The sequence below is a fragment of the Stigmatopora argus genome, chromosome 6 (genome assembly GCF_051989625.1).
Source record: "Stigmatopora argus isolate UIUO_Sarg chromosome 6, RoL_Sarg_1.0, whole genome shotgun sequence".
Classification (NCBI taxonomy): domain Eukaryota; kingdom Metazoa; phylum Chordata; class Actinopteri; order Syngnathiformes; family Syngnathidae; genus Stigmatopora; species Stigmatopora argus.
In genome coordinates, this window is record NC_135392.1 from 6,394,511 (window position 1) to 6,412,580 (window position 18,070).

Here is an 18,070-nt window from a genome sequence, read left to right on the forward strand (position 1 = left end):
CGTTTATTAATCGATCAAGATTTCCACAAGTTCAATTAGTGAAGTAAATCACTCTTTAGTGGAGTAAATCACTCACCTCAGAGTCGCTGAGTCTTTTAATATGGCCACCGATTACTAACGTCGTCGGCTCCCGACTTGTCGCATCTAGCACTCTACACAAATGATATCTAAGAAACGTGCGTCTTTTTCCCCTGCCAAAGATGTGACGTGTCATGCTGGAAACTAATTCAAATTAAACTAAATATTAAAACAAATGCAATGACTTTGTATAAAAAAAGAATCCAAACAGAAACAAAAAGGCATGATTTTGATGTCTTTAATTAATGTAAAATATGTAGACTATAACAAAAAAATCCACTGCGTACCAATATACACGTTACATCAATATACATTACTTATATACACAATTTCAATTGCTTCCATTCAATGAAATCTAAAGTTGAGCAACTATCATATACTTTATGCTCACATGAATACCAAAGTATTAGTTTGGATTAATCAAATGTCTATTATTTTATAGTGAGATTATTATGCGTGCAATTTTTTTTTTTTTAATAAAAAGTCATCTGGGTTAATTTTTAAAATTGATGATATAAATTTAAGATCCCAAATAAAACGTGAAAATGACAATAGCCTATAGGTTCCTCGTCTCTGCAAGAAAACTAAACATACGTCAATTCTGTAATTCAAGTTATTACACTGAGGATGGGTTAAAAAAAAGATTTAACTCTACATTCATTCATTTTCTGTACCGCTTAAGGGTCACAGGGGTGCTGGAGCCTATCCCACATTTCATTCTAAATTAGTTGCTGGTTCTGGACTGATCATTACAAACACACACACACACACAAGATGGCAGTAGTAAAACGGAATGTAAGAGTTTTCAGCCGACCAACCTATTACTGCATTATCATATTATTATTATTTATTACAGGCTACACAATGACTGGATGCATGCAGAAAACCACAAGGGTCTTAATCTATACAGTACCTCCAACTGTTCTAAAAACAATGACTATACTTTTTAAACAAGAGAAGTAATGTGCCTAAAATAAGGTCACACAAATTCTGGTGGTGTACCAGCTAATTGGCGGGTTTAACCGTGTGACACTAGGGGGAAAACGTACCTAAAATTGGGTTTGTGAACGCAGGCTCAGTGTTTATTTTTCCAAGAGGACCTCCATTTTGGGGTTCATGAAAGAAAAGCCAGCAAATGCCGACTGGTCCATGGAGTCAATCAAGTTCTTGTCGCTGTGGGATAGGCGGGGTTTCTCGCTCAGGAACTCTCGATCAAAGTTACTGCAATCATTTGGTGATTTCTGTAAGCAACAGCACATGTCTCATGAATTGAAAAGATAATTAGAATCACAACATTTGACAGTGTGGAGCAGCGAGTAGGTTTCTCAAACTGTGTATGTTTGTGTGTGTGTCTCATACCACTTTGGGCTTGAAGGGAGGGTCCACATCCCTGTTTTCCAAAGCCTGCCAGTCAATGGACTTAAAGAAGGAGTGTAAGCGGATATCACCCACAATCCCCAGTCGACGCGTGGGATCTCTTTCAAATAACTAGAGGGGGGAAAAACGGAAAAAGGAAAACATTGTTTCTGATCACATTAGAAAAAAACTATTGGTTACATTGATATTGATCTACTGCATTTAAATCACTCGTCTTAAAACGGAGGAAAGGCTCCTCTGGAAGGTTTTGGACAATAGTAGTTTGTTGCACAGACCCGCTCTAGCATCTCCTTGGCTTCCTTGTTGATCCAGCGTGGATAATGTGGGGTGTCCATGCGGATGGACTCAAAGAGCTCATCCTCATCATCTCCATGGAACGGGGATTGTCCAACTAGCATTTCGTAGAGCAATACGCCAAATGACCACCAGTCAACTGAGAAGGAGTACTTCTGGCCCAGTAAAATCTATAAAGAAACAAATTGTGTTAAACATCCTCATAGGACGATTTACCGTCATTTTAGGAGCTCCTGTGGCCTGTAATCATGTGAAACCTATGTGTGGATTTTTACATGGTGGTCAATTTTGGTGTAAAATTCTATAATACAATCTGGACACCTGTAATTTATAGTCCAGTGCACCTTTTGAACTGAACATTAAGGTAGTAAAATCAAGTTTATTTTATACAATATGTGCCCAATGATTGGCTAAGATCACCTGCAAAACCAATGATGTCAAAAAATTATTTTAAATGGATTTATAATCTCATTTAAGAAAAAAAATGATCTGCATGCTGTATACGTTTAGAATGCTAGAAAAGCCAGTGCTTCTTTACAGTGCAAAGTCATTTGGGAAATTATCTACATCTTTCCAGTTCCTGTATCTGGCTTCCTGCCTTCTGCAATTGCTGCCACAAAAGGAGTTTTTTTGTTAACTTAAACACACACTGGTTACAATGTCAAATGCAGCTATTTTAGTTGTTGTACTGTACGGTGTCAAATCAAAGTACCTCAGGGGCGATGTAGTCAGGTGTTCCACAGAAAGTCGTGGCGCGGTTCTCTCCAAAGACATTTTCCTTGCACATGCCAAAGTCTGCTATTTTAATGTGTCCCTCTTGAGTCAGCATCACATTGTCCAACTTTAGATCTCTGCCCAAACAAGTAGAAGCAGCATTAGAAACAAAAACTAAGTGTTTCAGGAGATTTTTTTAGTTTTTTTTTTACACACAAAACACAATCCAAACATCAGTATCAATAGCCTTCATGAAAAGCACACCATACTTAATGCCACATTGTGAACATACAGTACAGCTAGGGCTTATCATAAATGTTGCAATTTCATTTATTCCCATTTGTCCCAATAATCTAGCTTTCTGACCTGTAGATGATTCCTTTGCTATGCAAAAACTGAAGGCCACAAATGATTTCAGATGAGTAAAACCTGTAAAGCCAGAGAGAGACAGATGTCAGGAAAATCGACTTGTGCCTTTTTTTTTTACCGTGGACGTGAAAAATTGAGGAGTACATTGTAAGGCGTTGTAATCCTGCATATGCTCATTGATTAGCAACAGCATGACAAAGTTATTAAAAGAATTTAAATACTTATCGTACCTAAAAAGTTTTGAAATGACAAAAATGCCCGCATTTATTTTTACTTTTAAATTCCGGGTATGGCTCTCAAGGAATTACATTCAAAAATATGACTTGTCTATGTCCCTCTTGGTCAAAAAGGTTCTTGAACCCTGCCTTAGAAGGACATAGTGCTCATGAGCGCCAAAGGACGGACACCCCCGAGCCATCGGGCCCATCAGGATACTGTAAAGTAAGAAGGAAAAAAAAATCCCACAAGGGGAGGGAGACAATAAAAGGCACTCATTCATCAACAGCAGATCTACTCGACTTGCGTCTCCATTCCATGACCTCTTTTATCACGTGCAAGTGCCGGCACATGTCTGAGTTTGGTTTCTTTAGTTAAAATGATCAACCGTTAAATCAATCAATCAATCTTACGTGGCTCTGATGAGATCAAAACGTCCTTTTTCCTGTATATGAAACATGAGATCTCCTCCATTCAAATACTCCATCACGAAGAACAGATGTTCCTGCAGACATAAATATCTTTTAGCTGCCATCATTTAGTAAAGAAAACCTAGTAGGAATATGGACATACAAAGCAGTCCCGAGAGAGTCTTACCTTTGTCTGAAAGGTTGAATAAAGATGTGTAAGGAAAGGGTTATCCCAGGCTAAAGCTAAGACCCTCTTCTCCACCATCGTGCACTCCACGTCATCATCCATCAACACCACGTCTTTCTTTAGAGCCTTTACAGCAAAGTACTCCTCTCGCCCTTTTAATTCTGCCAAGAGGACCTGCCACAAAGAGAATGCTTATCTATTTGACTCCAATTTTACCAGAAAAAAAGTTATAAATCACTGTCAAATTGCCAAAGTTTGTCATTTAATGTTATTTCTCTTTCAAGCTTGGAATCAGAGACAAACTCTGCAGTTTACCTTCCCAAAGCTGCCTTTACCGAGGACCTTGTGGAAGACAAAATTGTCTACGTTGATGCGGGTGAGGTGGGTAAGACGATGAGGAGGCTGCGGGCTCGAGCCATCCCATATTCTTCCGTACTGGTCTGGATCTAACAAACAAAAATTAGCCACACACTTATAAATGGCTGTATTAGTGAAGCATGATTGTGAACAGAACATTATATAAACAGTAGCATTACCATTTTAGAACATGCAAACACTCACTGACCATTGATATGCAGTTGGGACAGCTTATGAACCTCGTCGTAGATTCCAATATCCGATAGGTTTGGGTCAAGGTTTGGATCCGAGCGGCGAGTGAAGGATTTCTTCAAAAAGAAGTGAGAAGTTGAAATAACTCATTTCGCAATACAAAGAAAACAAAGGTATACTCAACAGTGAATTTCCCAGAGTACGGGATTAATAAAGTTTAATCTAATGTAATAATCGTGCCATTTTCAGTCCTTAAAAAGAGCAGGCTACTGATCATGGTCTACTGTGAACAATCCAAAAGCACACAGAACCGAATGAAGGTTACATTGTAGAACCCGTGTCAAACTGGCGGCCCGGGGGCCAAATCTGGCCCTCCGCATCATTTTGTGTGGCCCGGAAAAGTAAATCATGAGTGCCGACTTTCTCTTTTAGGATCAAATTAAAATGAAGAGTATAGATGTAATATTAAATTTCCTGATTTTCCCCCTTTTAAATCAATAATTGTAATTTTTTATTCAATTTTTTTCTGTGTTTTTAGTTCAAAAATCATTTTGTAAAATCTAAAAATATATTTAAAAAAAAAGCTAAAATAAACATTGTTCTAGATCTATAAAAAACTGAATATTCAGGGCTTTTAATCCAGTTTTTTAAATCCATTTATAAAAAAAAATCTAAATATTATATCTAAAATGGTCTGGCCCACGTGAAATCAAGTTGACGTTAAAGCGGCCTGCGAACCAACCCAAGTCTGACACCCCTATTGTAGAACATTAAGATTAAGGCACTGTAAAAGCAAAGTCAACTACCGTATTTTTCGGACTGTAAGTCACACCTGAGTATAAGTCGCAGCTAAATAATACACAATGTAGAGGAAAAATACATGTCTAACTCACACTGGAGTTTAAGTAACACTTTGGGAGGGGATTTTTTTCTTTTATCAGAAAATAAAAACAAACGTATTGTAAAGTAACAATAGTAAAATAGAGAATATCGGGATGAATGGGCTTTTGTTAACACAAGAGTTTTTCAGAAAACTATAACAACATAACAGCCTGTCATGGTGAGAGAGAGGAAAAAAACATACATAAGTCACACTTCAGTATTAGTCACAGGCTCAGGCAAACTAATAAAAAAAGCAAGGCTAACTATAGTCCGGGAAATACAGTAAATTTTCTGAGTGCAGTGAGATGACCAGCAGACTTGAGCTGTCTGGACTGTAATACTAAATGTCAGTGTGTACACAGGATTTAACACAGTTATCTGTCACATTTGGGGTAAAAAAAACTCTGTTGTTTTGCCTAAAAAGTCATATGAAGCGACTGCTAAGAGTTCTGTTTTATATAACGTGTTATGATGTCTGAGTTAGACCATTCAAATTTGAAGCATTAACTCACCTGGCTGACTTGTGTAAGTGCTTCAGCTAACAGTTTCTGGTTGATACCGCAAAGGTTGCCCACTTTATCCTGACACTTGTGATGAACGTTCATGGAACAATCTTTACACACAAAAAAGATGCTCAGAAAAACAATTCCAGTTCAAAATGACAAAGGAAGAAAATCTGATGGGATCTGTCGTACCTTCACATTTTAGGCCCTGTTTGACAAAACCCCAAAGCATACTTCCGCAGTGGTCACAGAAGGTGGGACTCATGTAGTTGTGGCTCTTGAAACGATGCGCTATGTCGATGTTGAAGCGCTCCTTTTGGAACTGCGGGAAGAAATGCAATTCATCCTTTGCATTAACCAGCTGGGACAAAGGAATCCTTAGCAGTGGTCCCACAGCTTTGTAAATTTGCTTCATCATTTTAGCCCCTTCCTGAACTCCCTTATAGTTCCAAAATACTTGTTTCTTCCCTAATCTGCTATCCAAGTAGTCTGCCATAGTACCTGACTCCATCTTGCCGTCTCCACTATGTGCATATGTGTGCTTGAGCATTTCCCTCCAGCGTCTTATCTCAGTTGGCCTTTGAACATCTTTATCCTTAAGTATTGATCACCTAAGAAGTCGTGGACCCCCTTTTGTCCTAAACTCTGCCCTGACAACCCACATCATTCAATAATACCAAACTTGTTCATATTTGCTCAGCCAACAACAGAACGGGGGAGTGTAGATTCAGCTCCGTAGTGTTATTTACTTCAGAGAGACGCTTTACGTACCACGGTATCTCGGCTGTTTGCGGCGGTGCCGGTGCATCTGCCGATGATTTTGTCTATGCATTTTTTGTGGATGGCTGCATTGCATTCTAATAAAAAGAGGAATAAAGGGTCACAAAACAGGGTGAAAAAGTATACATTTAGAAATAACAATCCTAATATATATTTATGTTTAAAATGTCTGGTCTGACCAACCTCCAGGCAAGTTTGTGTGTTGTGGGGGGGTTACAGGACTCTAAAGGGATTGCCCCCCCCCCCCTCAATTAACAATAGGCATTCCATGTCATGCTTAAACCTTAGTCACACTTGATCAGTGGTGGGCAGTGTATTTTGTGCCTGAGCCTTAATTAGAGGCTTAATACCACTGCTAAAGTAGTGCAACATAATGATAAACATATATAAATATTCATTGACTGCCCCCCCACTGTACTGGACATCTAAAATCTGTAGTTTGACTTGTGGTACAAAATCCCTTTCCCATCATTTAATAATGATAATCCCAACTTGCATAATAAAAATACTATAGGCAGAATAACTTTTTAAAAAAAGTCAGTCTGAGCATATGGTAAGTTATTTCACCTGGATGTACATGCGCACTTACAATATACACAGTGCATGTTTTATTTATTGTGATTTTTCCACTCACACTGATGACTGTGACCTCGTACAACTGAAGCAAAACAGTGCGGTAAAATATTCCATATTGGCATGTAAAATGGGTCAAAGCCCAAAATGTTGAAGAGCTGAGAGCACAGGTTACCAAGGGACTAGAGAGAGGAAATTGAGGCCATGTCTGGCAAGGTTAATGTGGCCTAGAGTGAGTACACACTTAGAAGAATATCTTATATAGAACAAATGAGTGCCAAAAATATTTTTAGGACTTTTTTGATTTGCGCATTGCATCGAAAACTGTAAGAAATGGTCATAAATAATGTGGCTCCAATGCTATTCTTGATTGTTGTTGTTTTTTTCCTAACACTTTTTGCTTGTGTTTAGTTTGTAAGGATGGAAAGATTTGACTATCTCCAAAAGACCGCAAGTCAGAAAACATTTGAGAACTTAAAGTCACTTCAAATCTCAACGGACTATAAAAAAAATGTTCACTTACGTCTGCATTTGTAGCCTTGCTTGTTGAGTCCCCTGTGAGTGGGGGGCAGAGAGGGGGGGGATAGAAATGGGTCAATTACTCTTATTTGTGATCACACAATTTTGAGAGTTTGGTCATTGAACCATCGTTTGATTGTATTTTGTGCAGCCGTGTTTCCGAGTGAGACCAAATCTAGTTTGAAAACAGTTTAGGAGCATGCCGCTATCAACGGACTGAGTGATCCAATTGGCGATTTCGAAGTTTCTCTTAATTCCCCTGAAGGTTCATTTTACAAAACTAGAAAGTAGGTTAAACTCACCAGACAAAATCTCGGCACACAGAGCAGAATGTGGGCTGCCTGAAAAAGGTGGCGGTGAACTCGTGGTTCTTAATGAAGTGGATCTTTGCCTGCTTGATGGCACCTCGTCTACGGTTGATGGTGGGAGCCTCTTCTTTTGCAGCTTGCTTGCTCTCTGTTATGCACGGAGGAAGAAACAAAGGTCTTTTCACAAACAAGACGTATTGATCATAATCCACTTTACTACATAATCCAATTTCTTTGAAGTCTTTTAATCACCCTCTTGATATCATCATTTTCCTATGAGCTCAACTACAGATAAAATTCTACAAACATGGCATCTGATGACCGCGTAAGATAGAAGGAACTAAAGGAAATCAGTCGCCCACTTTTCTCTCGTGCTCTGAAAACCTATTTTCTCAAATCAGGCACTTGTAAAATCCAGAGGGGAATCTCGCAAACAGACACTCAGATTTTCTGTCTTTTGGTTGGAACAAACATTGTAATAACTTCATATTCCTCTATGAAGAATACAGATTGTTACAATGTTTGACCCAAGTTAAGACACAAAAGTCAGCTGGGAGAGACTCCAGCACCCCTCGCAACCCTTGTGTGGATAAGCGGTTCAGAAGATGAATGGATAATTTATGTGTGCACTTTATGATGAAGCTTTAAATTTCATTGTACTTGTATCATGACAATAAAGGCATTGAATTCAATCATTTTCAAATTGCAATTCTTGAAAGAACAAATCCACACGTGCAAACATCATTGGACAAAACAGTCTAGGCATGGTAATATGCTATTCACACCGCTAGAAAATTGGAAGTGTTCAATAAACCTGTGTGTTTGCGGTTAACCATGCTTGAGTGGATGTACACAAGGTTCCCCCTCATGTTCCCAAAATATAACATCCACATTAACATCAAACTATAATTAGGAGTGAATGCACTGTAAACCGTTAGCTCATCTAATACTGCGCCATAGATAATGAATGGATAGAAAGGATGTGATTGTTCCCCCCACCTGATTCCACTCCTTCCAGAAAGTACTGCACTGCCATCATCACTTTCCCAGAAGGATGGAGATCCACCTAAATACACATACGCTTAAGAACAAAGCTGTGCTGCAGTTCATTACACGGGCGCAACTGGAGTGTCCTACCCAGAATTCAGCACGCCCATTGGCTTTCTTGCAGCGCTCAGCAAGCACAGACACGCCAACCGTGACCTCAGCCAACGGTTCCTCTGCGGTCTTCATCAGCAGCACCTCGAGAACGCGGCCCTCGTAGATGTGCGCGTCAAAACTGGCCTTCCAAGCGGGATACATGGTGGGTTTTCGCTGAACTAGAGTCTTACCTCGTTCTGGGGAAAAGTAGGATGTTCTGATAAAAATAACTTGGACGAATTGCCGGCGGCTAAACGGAGCAATGTTGGTGTAAAGTACTGTTATTTCGGACTAATTCTCTCACCTGTTGTCAGGGCTTCCTTCATTTTGATTGCACAGAAAGGGGCGTCAACCGGCGGGGGCAGAGCACCCAGATCGAAAGAGTTGAAAGCAATTCTCAAGAAAGGAGACATGTTGACGAGTCCCGGGAATCAGCTACAGCTAAAAAACTGACAAACAAGCAAGTGTGTAAGTAAGTGAGTGCCATTGCTGGTGTTGGACATCCACCCTATTCAAACTGTGAGGGTTAGCAGTGAATGAATAAGACATTAAATATTTATTCTATCTCTGCCAAGCAGGGATGGTGGTGAGTAATGTTCTTCAAAAATTATATTATGATCCTATTTTTTTTTTTTCAAAATGCTTTGATTGATGTGTACCAACCTGCAACATTAATCAGTGGGTCATCATCACTGCCAATTAAAGTGTTACTTTATATAAGCCTACATAATGTACAAAATGCATTCAATTTTTGAATTCCTATTGCAAAGTTATCCTCTCGTTGCATTGTTTTGTAGAATTTAAATCAAATTAAATAGTAATTGGGCCCATTTTAGAAGGATATTCCGACCAAAAAGTACCTTCCATTTTTCCAAGCCAAAACATATTCTTTGTAATCACCTAAAAACACAATAGCAACCTTTAGTCTCAACCTGTCTAGCACTTTTGACACAATATGATAACAAGTGTGTTTCCCTCACTGCGCTCCCCAAAAAAATGTGGGTCTCTCAGGCAGAGAAAAAAAAAAGTTATTTTGACTCCCACTGCTGAGGACCCACCTGAAATCGAACCCTCAACCCCAGAACTGTGAGGCCGACGCGCTAACCACGTCTGCCGGCCCACCCTAATATTTTGTGCTTGATAAGTAAAAATCTGTACATTCAAAATCATGAAAACCAGATGGAGGGATTATCTGACCGTGAAAAAACTGGTTCATCTTCACTGCCCCAAGTTTGCACAGCATGAGTCAATGCTGTTGTCCTACGCAATGCATCATAGCTTTTGTCTACCACTCTAATGTCAAATGTGTCATCATTGTTGCCCTATTCTACTTTAGGTAGCATACTGGTGTTTGGTCTAGTGTGAATGGGAGCAGCAGCCAATCTAGAGGACATTCCTACTGTAACATAGCGAGCTTCAACATGTCCCGACTCCAAAACAAGCACACGGCTCTCTCCACAGGAAGCTTGGCAATTACTAAACCTGTAACCGCCCACACTGGGATCAGCAAAATAAAGCAAAAAAAGAGCATTGGGAAGAAAACTCAAGAGTAGGAAAGACAAGCAGGACACTGGGATTGCCACAAACTTCACTGTGGCTCCAGTGTTTTGGAGTCAAATCAATACACGCACTGTGCTGTGTGATTGAGGACAGTCCAGATTGATTTGTCCAGCATGTCCAGTTTGGATTTGTCCTTTGTGTTAAATGTTAAAGTTGTGTGCCTTTCTCCAGATTCAGCAACTTCCCTTTAGTCTGAGGCCCCTTTCTATAATGTCTTTTCTGTCTTAAATGACACAAACGTGCGGTTGCTGGCAACCACTGTTTCTTCATCATTGCACGAGCAATCTTAGCTAACAGGTTTTACAATTACAACCAAAGAACAGTTCTCAGACTTAGATGAGCAGTACAAACGCAGAATTATACAAGGCAATGCTTCTCAGATTTTTTTAACAGTAATTGCCACTGGAAAATAACAGTCAGTGCTCTAAATTTGACTGGATTGACCAATTACGATGAACTCATGTAGACGGAATATTTACCAAAAGACAGAAATCTTATACGTACATAAAAGTAAATTTGATATAGCAGCTTTGTAAGCCACTGGAATATCTTTGAATGTAAGTGTTGCTGTATGGATGCAGCTTTAGGATAAAGAAACTGTTCTTGAAGTTTAAATGCAAAATGTAGTTTTTTAAAATACAAGGAAATGTACGCAATAATTTTTCAGTGATTCTTTTGTGTACTACACACCTTGAGAATGGATGTCATGTGCCAATAATGATTTAATTGAATGTATTATTTATATTTTTAAATGAAAAAAAAACTATTATTTAACAATATGAAGTTTGAACAATGTGACATGTACATTATATGATTGATATTTTTCCTATGGGTGTTTTCAGTGAAAATATTATTTAAGGAATTATTGAAAAAAATGTCAATTTTATTGAAAAACATCTATGTTTAATATTTAAATGACAGGTTAATGAACCAAATGAATATTTATTAATTATTGTAACCAAATAACGACTTTTGCAACCTCTGTATCATGTTGTGCTAACAAACTAACAAAATGTGTGCCGAGAAGATTACTTAACGTTAAAGTAGGCCAAAAGTTAAAATGTCAACACTTGAGAACTACATCTGGCCTACAAAGAATCTTTGAAAACACCTGCATTTTGTTAACAATTTACACTGGTGGGGCATCGCAGCATGGGGGACATTTTTTTTGCACAGTTTGAAAGCAGTCTCAAGTTATCGGCTTGATCATTAACAAAAAAAAACATCAGTACAACTAGAACTTTTCTAAAGTAAAACTAAATCAGTCTATTCTGGCTGGAAAAACCTACAACTACTGCTAGAAAAGTTGAAAAACTCCAAAGATGTACAATTTGGAGTTTAAGTGTGTCAATTCTTTGCACAACTAATGTCCTTATTGGGCAAAACAGGTGACAGTACAGGTATCTCAAGTAAAAAAACTAGGAACCCAGGAACTTTAACCCTTTTGGGTATTCAGAAGGTGCCATAATGTTTGTTATAATCTGTGTACATGTGCTGCACCACACTTTCTGTTTGTTCTCAGAGTACAGTAATCCCTCGATTATTGCGTCTGACCTATCATGATTTTTTTCCACTATTCATTTTTATTTTATTTTGCTTTTTTGTTTAAAGTTCATAAAAATGTGAAAATCCAAACTGAAATGCGTACGCGGAAGCCACTTTTGCTACTGGGACTCAGTATTGAAGAAAAAAAAGTTATAATAGGGGTGACCCTACTTAGCGATTTTTCAATTATCGCGGCCACGTCTGGCTTACATTAACCGCGATATTCAAGGGATTGCTGTATATAACGTATTGCCCCGAATATAAGCAGTTATTTTTATTCTTGCAGTGGAGGAGGAGCTTTGTGATGTAACATTTTGTAATCAAATGGCATCAGCATGTTTAACAATATTGTCCCAGTTGAGGCGTTTTTTTAATATATGACAGTGATGGTACCTTTTTGGTTTTCTGTCCAATACTTTCAGAGCTCGCTTGTAAACAGTTTCAATTATTGTTATAATCCTTTGTTTCAGATGTATACTGTAATTATTTTCTGTATGAAAAAATGAATTAGTGTCAAGTCTTTTTTCAAACTCGAGTCTTGAAAAAGAGGGTCGTCTTATAATCAGGGTCATCTTATATCCGGGCCAATACGGTAGATGCTGACCATGAGCGCATCCATTATTTGCTAGCACTAAGATAGCGCAGGTCATTGTCACAGAAAAGTTATGTGGCAGTTTTAAATGCACAATGTATAAAAAAAAGTCCAAGAAAATCAGACGATGGCTTGTACTTGAGAAGCTTTACAGATTTTTTTGTTAAATGGCGAGAAGAGGGAATGCTTGCATTATGTATGGTCGCAAACCTGCAGTTGCGTTACGTGGAGTTATGTAAGATCCAACTGTCTATGAGATTGTGAAGGTGTCTGTCTGTGAGTTGCTGCTATTGGATAGGTGTGTCACGAGTTGGGTTGGCTGGAAGGGGGAAGGAGATCTTGTTATGTGCCCGTGGGCTGAAAACTAGAGCAAAAAATAAAAATAAACAAACAGAAAAACATGAGATGTTAGTGACATTAGCTGTTCGTCTTCATAACAAAGATGACAATTTTATAAACCCAATCAAGGGGCTCTTTTCAACCTTCTGCATTGAATTTAAATGAGCTTCTCACTAGTGTACTTATTGTCAATAGCAACAACTGTGTGCATTCATTTTGTCAACTGAGCAGACCCTTTTACAGGAGGAGATTTGTTGAATTTTCAATATGATCTCTAAAGTCAAATCCTAAACAGTTTGGGAAAACACAGTTTCTAACCCTGATTATAGAGAATAACTTGAGGGGATGAAAAATCTGGAATAACTTTTGCTGAAACCCACGCACACCCCTCCCTAATAGATAGACGCCTACAGTGCATTACAACTATGTTAGATTTAGTAGTAAATTGGCAAGAGGACACAATTACATCTACGCAATAAAATCAGCACAGCACAGCATCATTAATTAGAAGAATTATGATTGAAGGCAGCAATAGAAAAAGTTGCCAGTGGCCATTTTTTTCCGGGAATGAAGGAGTGACAGCAGTCACATATTCCATCGCATCCACGCATCTTAATTTAGTTGGCAAGTACTTTTATTTGTAGACGCACCCCATGAAAGTTAGCTACCATCGCAGCGGACGCTGAAATGAGTGACAAATGAAGAGGTATATACATTCCAAAAAGGCTCCACGAGGGACGTTTTCCACACACGCGAACAAGCCCGAACTCGTTGGAAAGATCGGTCAACATGCTTAACCGTTAATGGCATGCTCACCTCGGGCACAAAAGCGTCCGTCGGTCCGTCAGTGCGGCGAGGAGCGAACTTATTCTTTCTTTCTTGTCGCCTTTTTTTCTTTCAATGATTCTGTCGATTGAGGAAGTGTGGCGCAGCGCGTGCGCGCTCCCGACACATTGTGACGCCTACCTGCCACCCGCACAGGAGCGCGCATTTCATTTTCTTTTCATTTTTTTTTTTACTTCATAAATGAAAAGAAAATAGTGGCGTTGAGGACAGGATTTTCTATGATCATCATGACAACAAGAATTGAGAACAGATGAATAAAATAAACTTTTTAAATTCATAAATATTAAATTAATTTAATTTCTAATGAATAGTTTTGCAGAAATATGAACATATTGGACAGAAAATGCTTTCTTTGTAGTCATATTTTGTTTTTTGATTGGTATTTTTCATTTCTTGATTCGTTTTTTGAACCGGTTACCCTCACAAGTATCGCGGGGGTGCTGGAGCCTATCCCAACTAACTTAAAGATTGTAATAAAGTTTTGTTGATTTTTAACCCTCCAATGCACGAATTCTGACTGGTTTTTTTACGCTTGCAGGGCACTGATTTAAATAGCTAGTTATTTATTTGCCGCAAATTGGATTGAACGTCTACTTTTGTCAATGGCAGAGAAAGATGAGCATTCTTGGCCACTTCTTTCAGTTGAAATGAGTTACACATCTATCGCCGTCAATGGCATCCAATGAGTGAAATTATTATTATTTTTAATCTACTTTAGTGTTACTTGGAGCCCTGACCACAGTATTTCTGTTTTTATTCATTTTTATTTAAACAATTTATCTTTTAATAACATTACATTAATCTAGGTATTATGTAGAATTATCATCTCATTTTCTTAACCACTTTATCCTCATTAGGAGGGTGCTGGAGCCAATCCCGTCTGAATCGGTGGCCAGAGGGGAACAATAATTCTCCAAATCCCAAATTATTGGAAAACAACAGATCAATAGCAAATATGCAGGTTAAGAGCAATTGCACTGGGATGCCGTTGCAACAATTGAGTGTACACCAAAGGACGAAGTGTCTCAAAACTTTTGACCGTGAGTGTATGTTCTTAATAGAGTGCTGAGTGCAATTTGACCTTGTTGGTATGACAAATGATTTATACTCTGTTATCTTTCTTCCTTGCAATGGTGTCTTTCACCAATTGTGATTGTGTGCTTAAATATTTATACAGGTTTAATGCGGAAAAAAGTATGCATGGCCTCATGACAAAGAGTCTGTCTTTGTTTCTTATCTGTCATCTTTCAGAACAACAGATATACAGAATATAACCTAACTCATTAAAGGGCCTTATATGGGAAAAGATCCGGGAACAATACTCACAGTGATATAGTCTTTATCCTCTGTGAAGAATGATTCATAATCAGAATCTGAATCAGGAGAGTATCTTATTCTCTGCTACAGTAAATTCATACATTTGTATTAATTTGGATCACGAGCAGAATGTAGCACATTAATACTACTAGCATTTCTTCTGCAAAAAAATATGCTAGTAAAAGTACAATATATGTTTTGTTTAAACTACTCTGACAATTACAATTACTGCTTAACCCTTCCATGCATGAATTATGATTTTTTTTCTTTAAAAAACACTAACAGGGCACTCATTGGCTGCTTTTGATGGCGTTAAACATCCAATTAATTTTAACTGGGAGGGGTAAATGAATGTTCGTTCCTTTACCCCTCACAGTGAAATTTGGATTGAATGTCCAAGGCCATTAACGTACAACCAATCAGGCTCACTCTCATACATGTGGGAAATTTAGTGTTCAACCAACTTACAATTCAAGTTTTTGGGATGGAAGAAACCAGAGTACCTGGAGAAAACCCACGCAGGCCCGGTAAGAACATGCAAACTCCACACAGGAAGGTTGGATCCCACCAGGTATTTATCCCTCGATCTCAGAACTTTGATGCGAACGTCTGGTCCACCGTGCTGTCCTTGAAAAAAATAAAATCAACTTTAGAATGATACGTGGGACAGTATACAGTTATTTTTCATATATATATGACACAAATTTATTTATGAAAATACAAAAATGCTAAACACATGAAATAACATTTTTTTTAAATCAGCAAAAACAGTCACTTGCTCTATAGATGGTTAAAAGTTTTAAGTGCCAACCTTTTAAATAGCGGTCTACTGCAGTAACCACTGTTAGGTTAAGTAACCATTAATTGCACTTGTAGGACACAAGATTGGTGAAAAGGGGTCCTCTTGATGGGTTTGGAACCCAAACCTACACCCACTTTTTTGTGGAATAGTTTGCCCACCCGTTCTAGTGGGAAATTACAGAAGGGTCCAATCAAAAAATGTAGTGGTTGAAAAATGAGCAGACGGCAGCGTGGGTTTTCCTGGATAGAAGGAGAAAGCTTTATTTAAAGATTGCACAGAGGTGGGAAAGGTTTAACGCCTTGGCAGTGTCTATTGGAAAGTGGGCGGCAAGTGTTCAACACTTTAATTTTGACTTCACTGCCTCTTTTTTTTTACGCCATCTGGAAGGTGACGAGAAGCGGATGATGAAATGCAAACCCAGAAATGAAAGAAAGACATCAAGTTGACACAGTTGTTCCTGTAATCTCCCCCAAACATTATGTAATGTCATCTTGTAATTCTACCCCGAGGATGTGCTACCCACACACGCCAATGTTGAATGAAAAGCAATGTGATTGGAGCTTTTTATCAGCCTGGAACAGAAAAATGTGCAGTGGCGGAAAGTTAACAAAAAAATTAAAGGAAACATACCTGATGTTTATTTTTTCATTTTCATTCATTTTCTGAACCGCTTTATCCTCAGTAGGGTTGTGGGGGGTGCTGGAGCCTATCCCAGCTGACTTCGGGCTGGGGACACCCTGAATTGGTGGTCAGCCAATCGCAGGGCATGAGGAGACAAATGACAACCATTCACACTCACTCATACCTAGGGGCAATTTAGAGTGTCCAATCAGCCTAGCATGCATGTTTTTTTGAATGTGGGAGGAAACCAGACTACCCGGAGGAAACCCACGCAGGCCCCGGGAGAACATGCAAACTCCACACAGGTGGACCGACCTGGATTTGAACCCAGGACCCCAAAGCTGAGAGGTCGACGTGCTAACCACTCGAGCCACCATGTTTATTTTTTCATTTTTAAAATTGAACCCCTGAATGTAACTATAATTCCTTACATAGGCTTCTTAATGTTCTCAATACATAGAATGAATGGAAGATGCTGAAAAAGAGAGGCAGTATAAATCACCTGCAGAAAAGAGTTTCAAAGATTGTGATGTTAAAATTATTCAATTTTTTTTTCTTAGTAAAGGATTGAATACCTCTTCATTTTCATCTTTTAAGCTCCATAAATATTTGACTTTCTGCTTAAGTATGGTGTGAGTACAATATACTTCAACCACCACAGCAAAGGTGTCATCAGACTTCCACTTGACGGCTCTCACAAAAATCACACTAAAGTTCCCTTTTTTTTTTTGCTTCATCAATGATTTAAAGCAGAGCAAGTTACACACTACGAATATGTCCAGGGGTATTGATTAGGCAATGTGTGCATGTGCAAAGTGGGAATTGATTATTTTGTTCCTCTACATTGCTTCTCCCTGCGGCAACATGGAAGTGGGTTTGGACGATCACACATGCTGATGCAGCACCGGAAAAGAAAAAGCTTGAAAAAGCTCCTGTGTCCACATATTTGCGAACTAATTAAATCAGGGGTGGCGAACAAATTAGACACAAAGAGCCAAATTTTTAAACTGTGAGAGTCTAAGAGCCACACCTTAGGTAGGACAAAAGCAGCATAAAAAGATCCAATCTGCCAAATCATTTTCTAAAATATAATTAGTTTTTAATGTTCCCTGATGAATTTGAGTGTGTTTTAAAAGAGAATAAAAATAAGATAAACATGCAACAAGGCAAAGAGCCACAGTATATACAAAATATGCTAAGAAGCAAAGAGCCACATTCAAGAGAATGAATACTAGTGTTCTCATTTGCAACAATGCAAACTGCATATTAAGAGTTGTTTTTAATGTTTTTGTCCTCCTGTGTGAAAATGTTAGACACACATTTCATTATGGAGCATTACGTCCTGAAAATGGATTTCTAATGACGTCTTCATGAGGGCAATATGAAAGAGCAGGGCAAGGAGACTACTGCGGCAAAAAAAGTCAAAGGAAACCCGTGTAAAAAAAACGGGGTCTAGAAATGGAGGGCAGCATGATGAATGAGCTGCCCTCTATGTAGAGCGAGCCTGTCTGCAACTTCTCAACTTGCACAGAAAAGTGGCCTTCCACTT

General features: G+C 38.6%; 1 protein-coding gene across 1 annotated transcript; it reads right to left on the reverse strand.

Annotated features, from left to right (window-relative positions):
* Positions 1-300: 300 nt before the first annotated feature.
* Positions 301-13,900, reverse strand: prkcda (protein kinase C, delta a). Its single transcript, XM_077603228.1, has 18 exons — positions 13,752-13,900; positions 9,204-9,348; positions 8,897-9,096; positions 8,759-8,825; positions 7,754-7,907; positions 7,456-7,487; positions 6,351-6,436; positions 5,772-5,901; positions 5,589-5,689; positions 4,211-4,310; positions 3,961-4,091; positions 3,646-3,819; positions 3,462-3,553; positions 2,830-2,892; positions 2,462-2,600; positions 1,731-1,919; positions 1,438-1,566; positions 301-1,319 (listed from the first exon to the last, which is right to left on the reverse strand). The coding sequence occupies exons 2-18, from the start codon at positions 9,310-9,312 to the stop codon at positions 1,161-1,163; spliced, it is 2,055 nt and encodes a 684-aa protein (XP_077459354.1). The 5' UTR covers positions 9,313-9,348; positions 13,752-13,900; the 3' UTR covers positions 301-1,160.
* Between the last annotated feature and the right edge of the window lie 4,170 nt (positions 13,901-18,070).

What these genes read in the sequence shown, in the direction of transcription:
- prkcda (XM_077603228.1), bottom strand. Translation starts at nt 9,312, where the DNA reads ATGTCTCCTTTCTTGAGAATTGCTTTCAACTCTTTCGATCTGGGTGCT. An exon ending in ACAGGGCCTAAAATGTGAAG is followed by an intron (nt 5,690 to 5,771) that starts GTACGACAGATC and finishes TTGTGTGTAAAG; the next exon opens with ATTGTTCCATGAACGTTCAT. An exon ending in AGCAAAGGAATCATCTACAG is followed by an intron (nt 2,601 to 2,829) that starts GTCAGAAAGCTA and finishes TTGTTTGGGCAG; the next exon opens with AGATCTAAAGTTGGACAATG.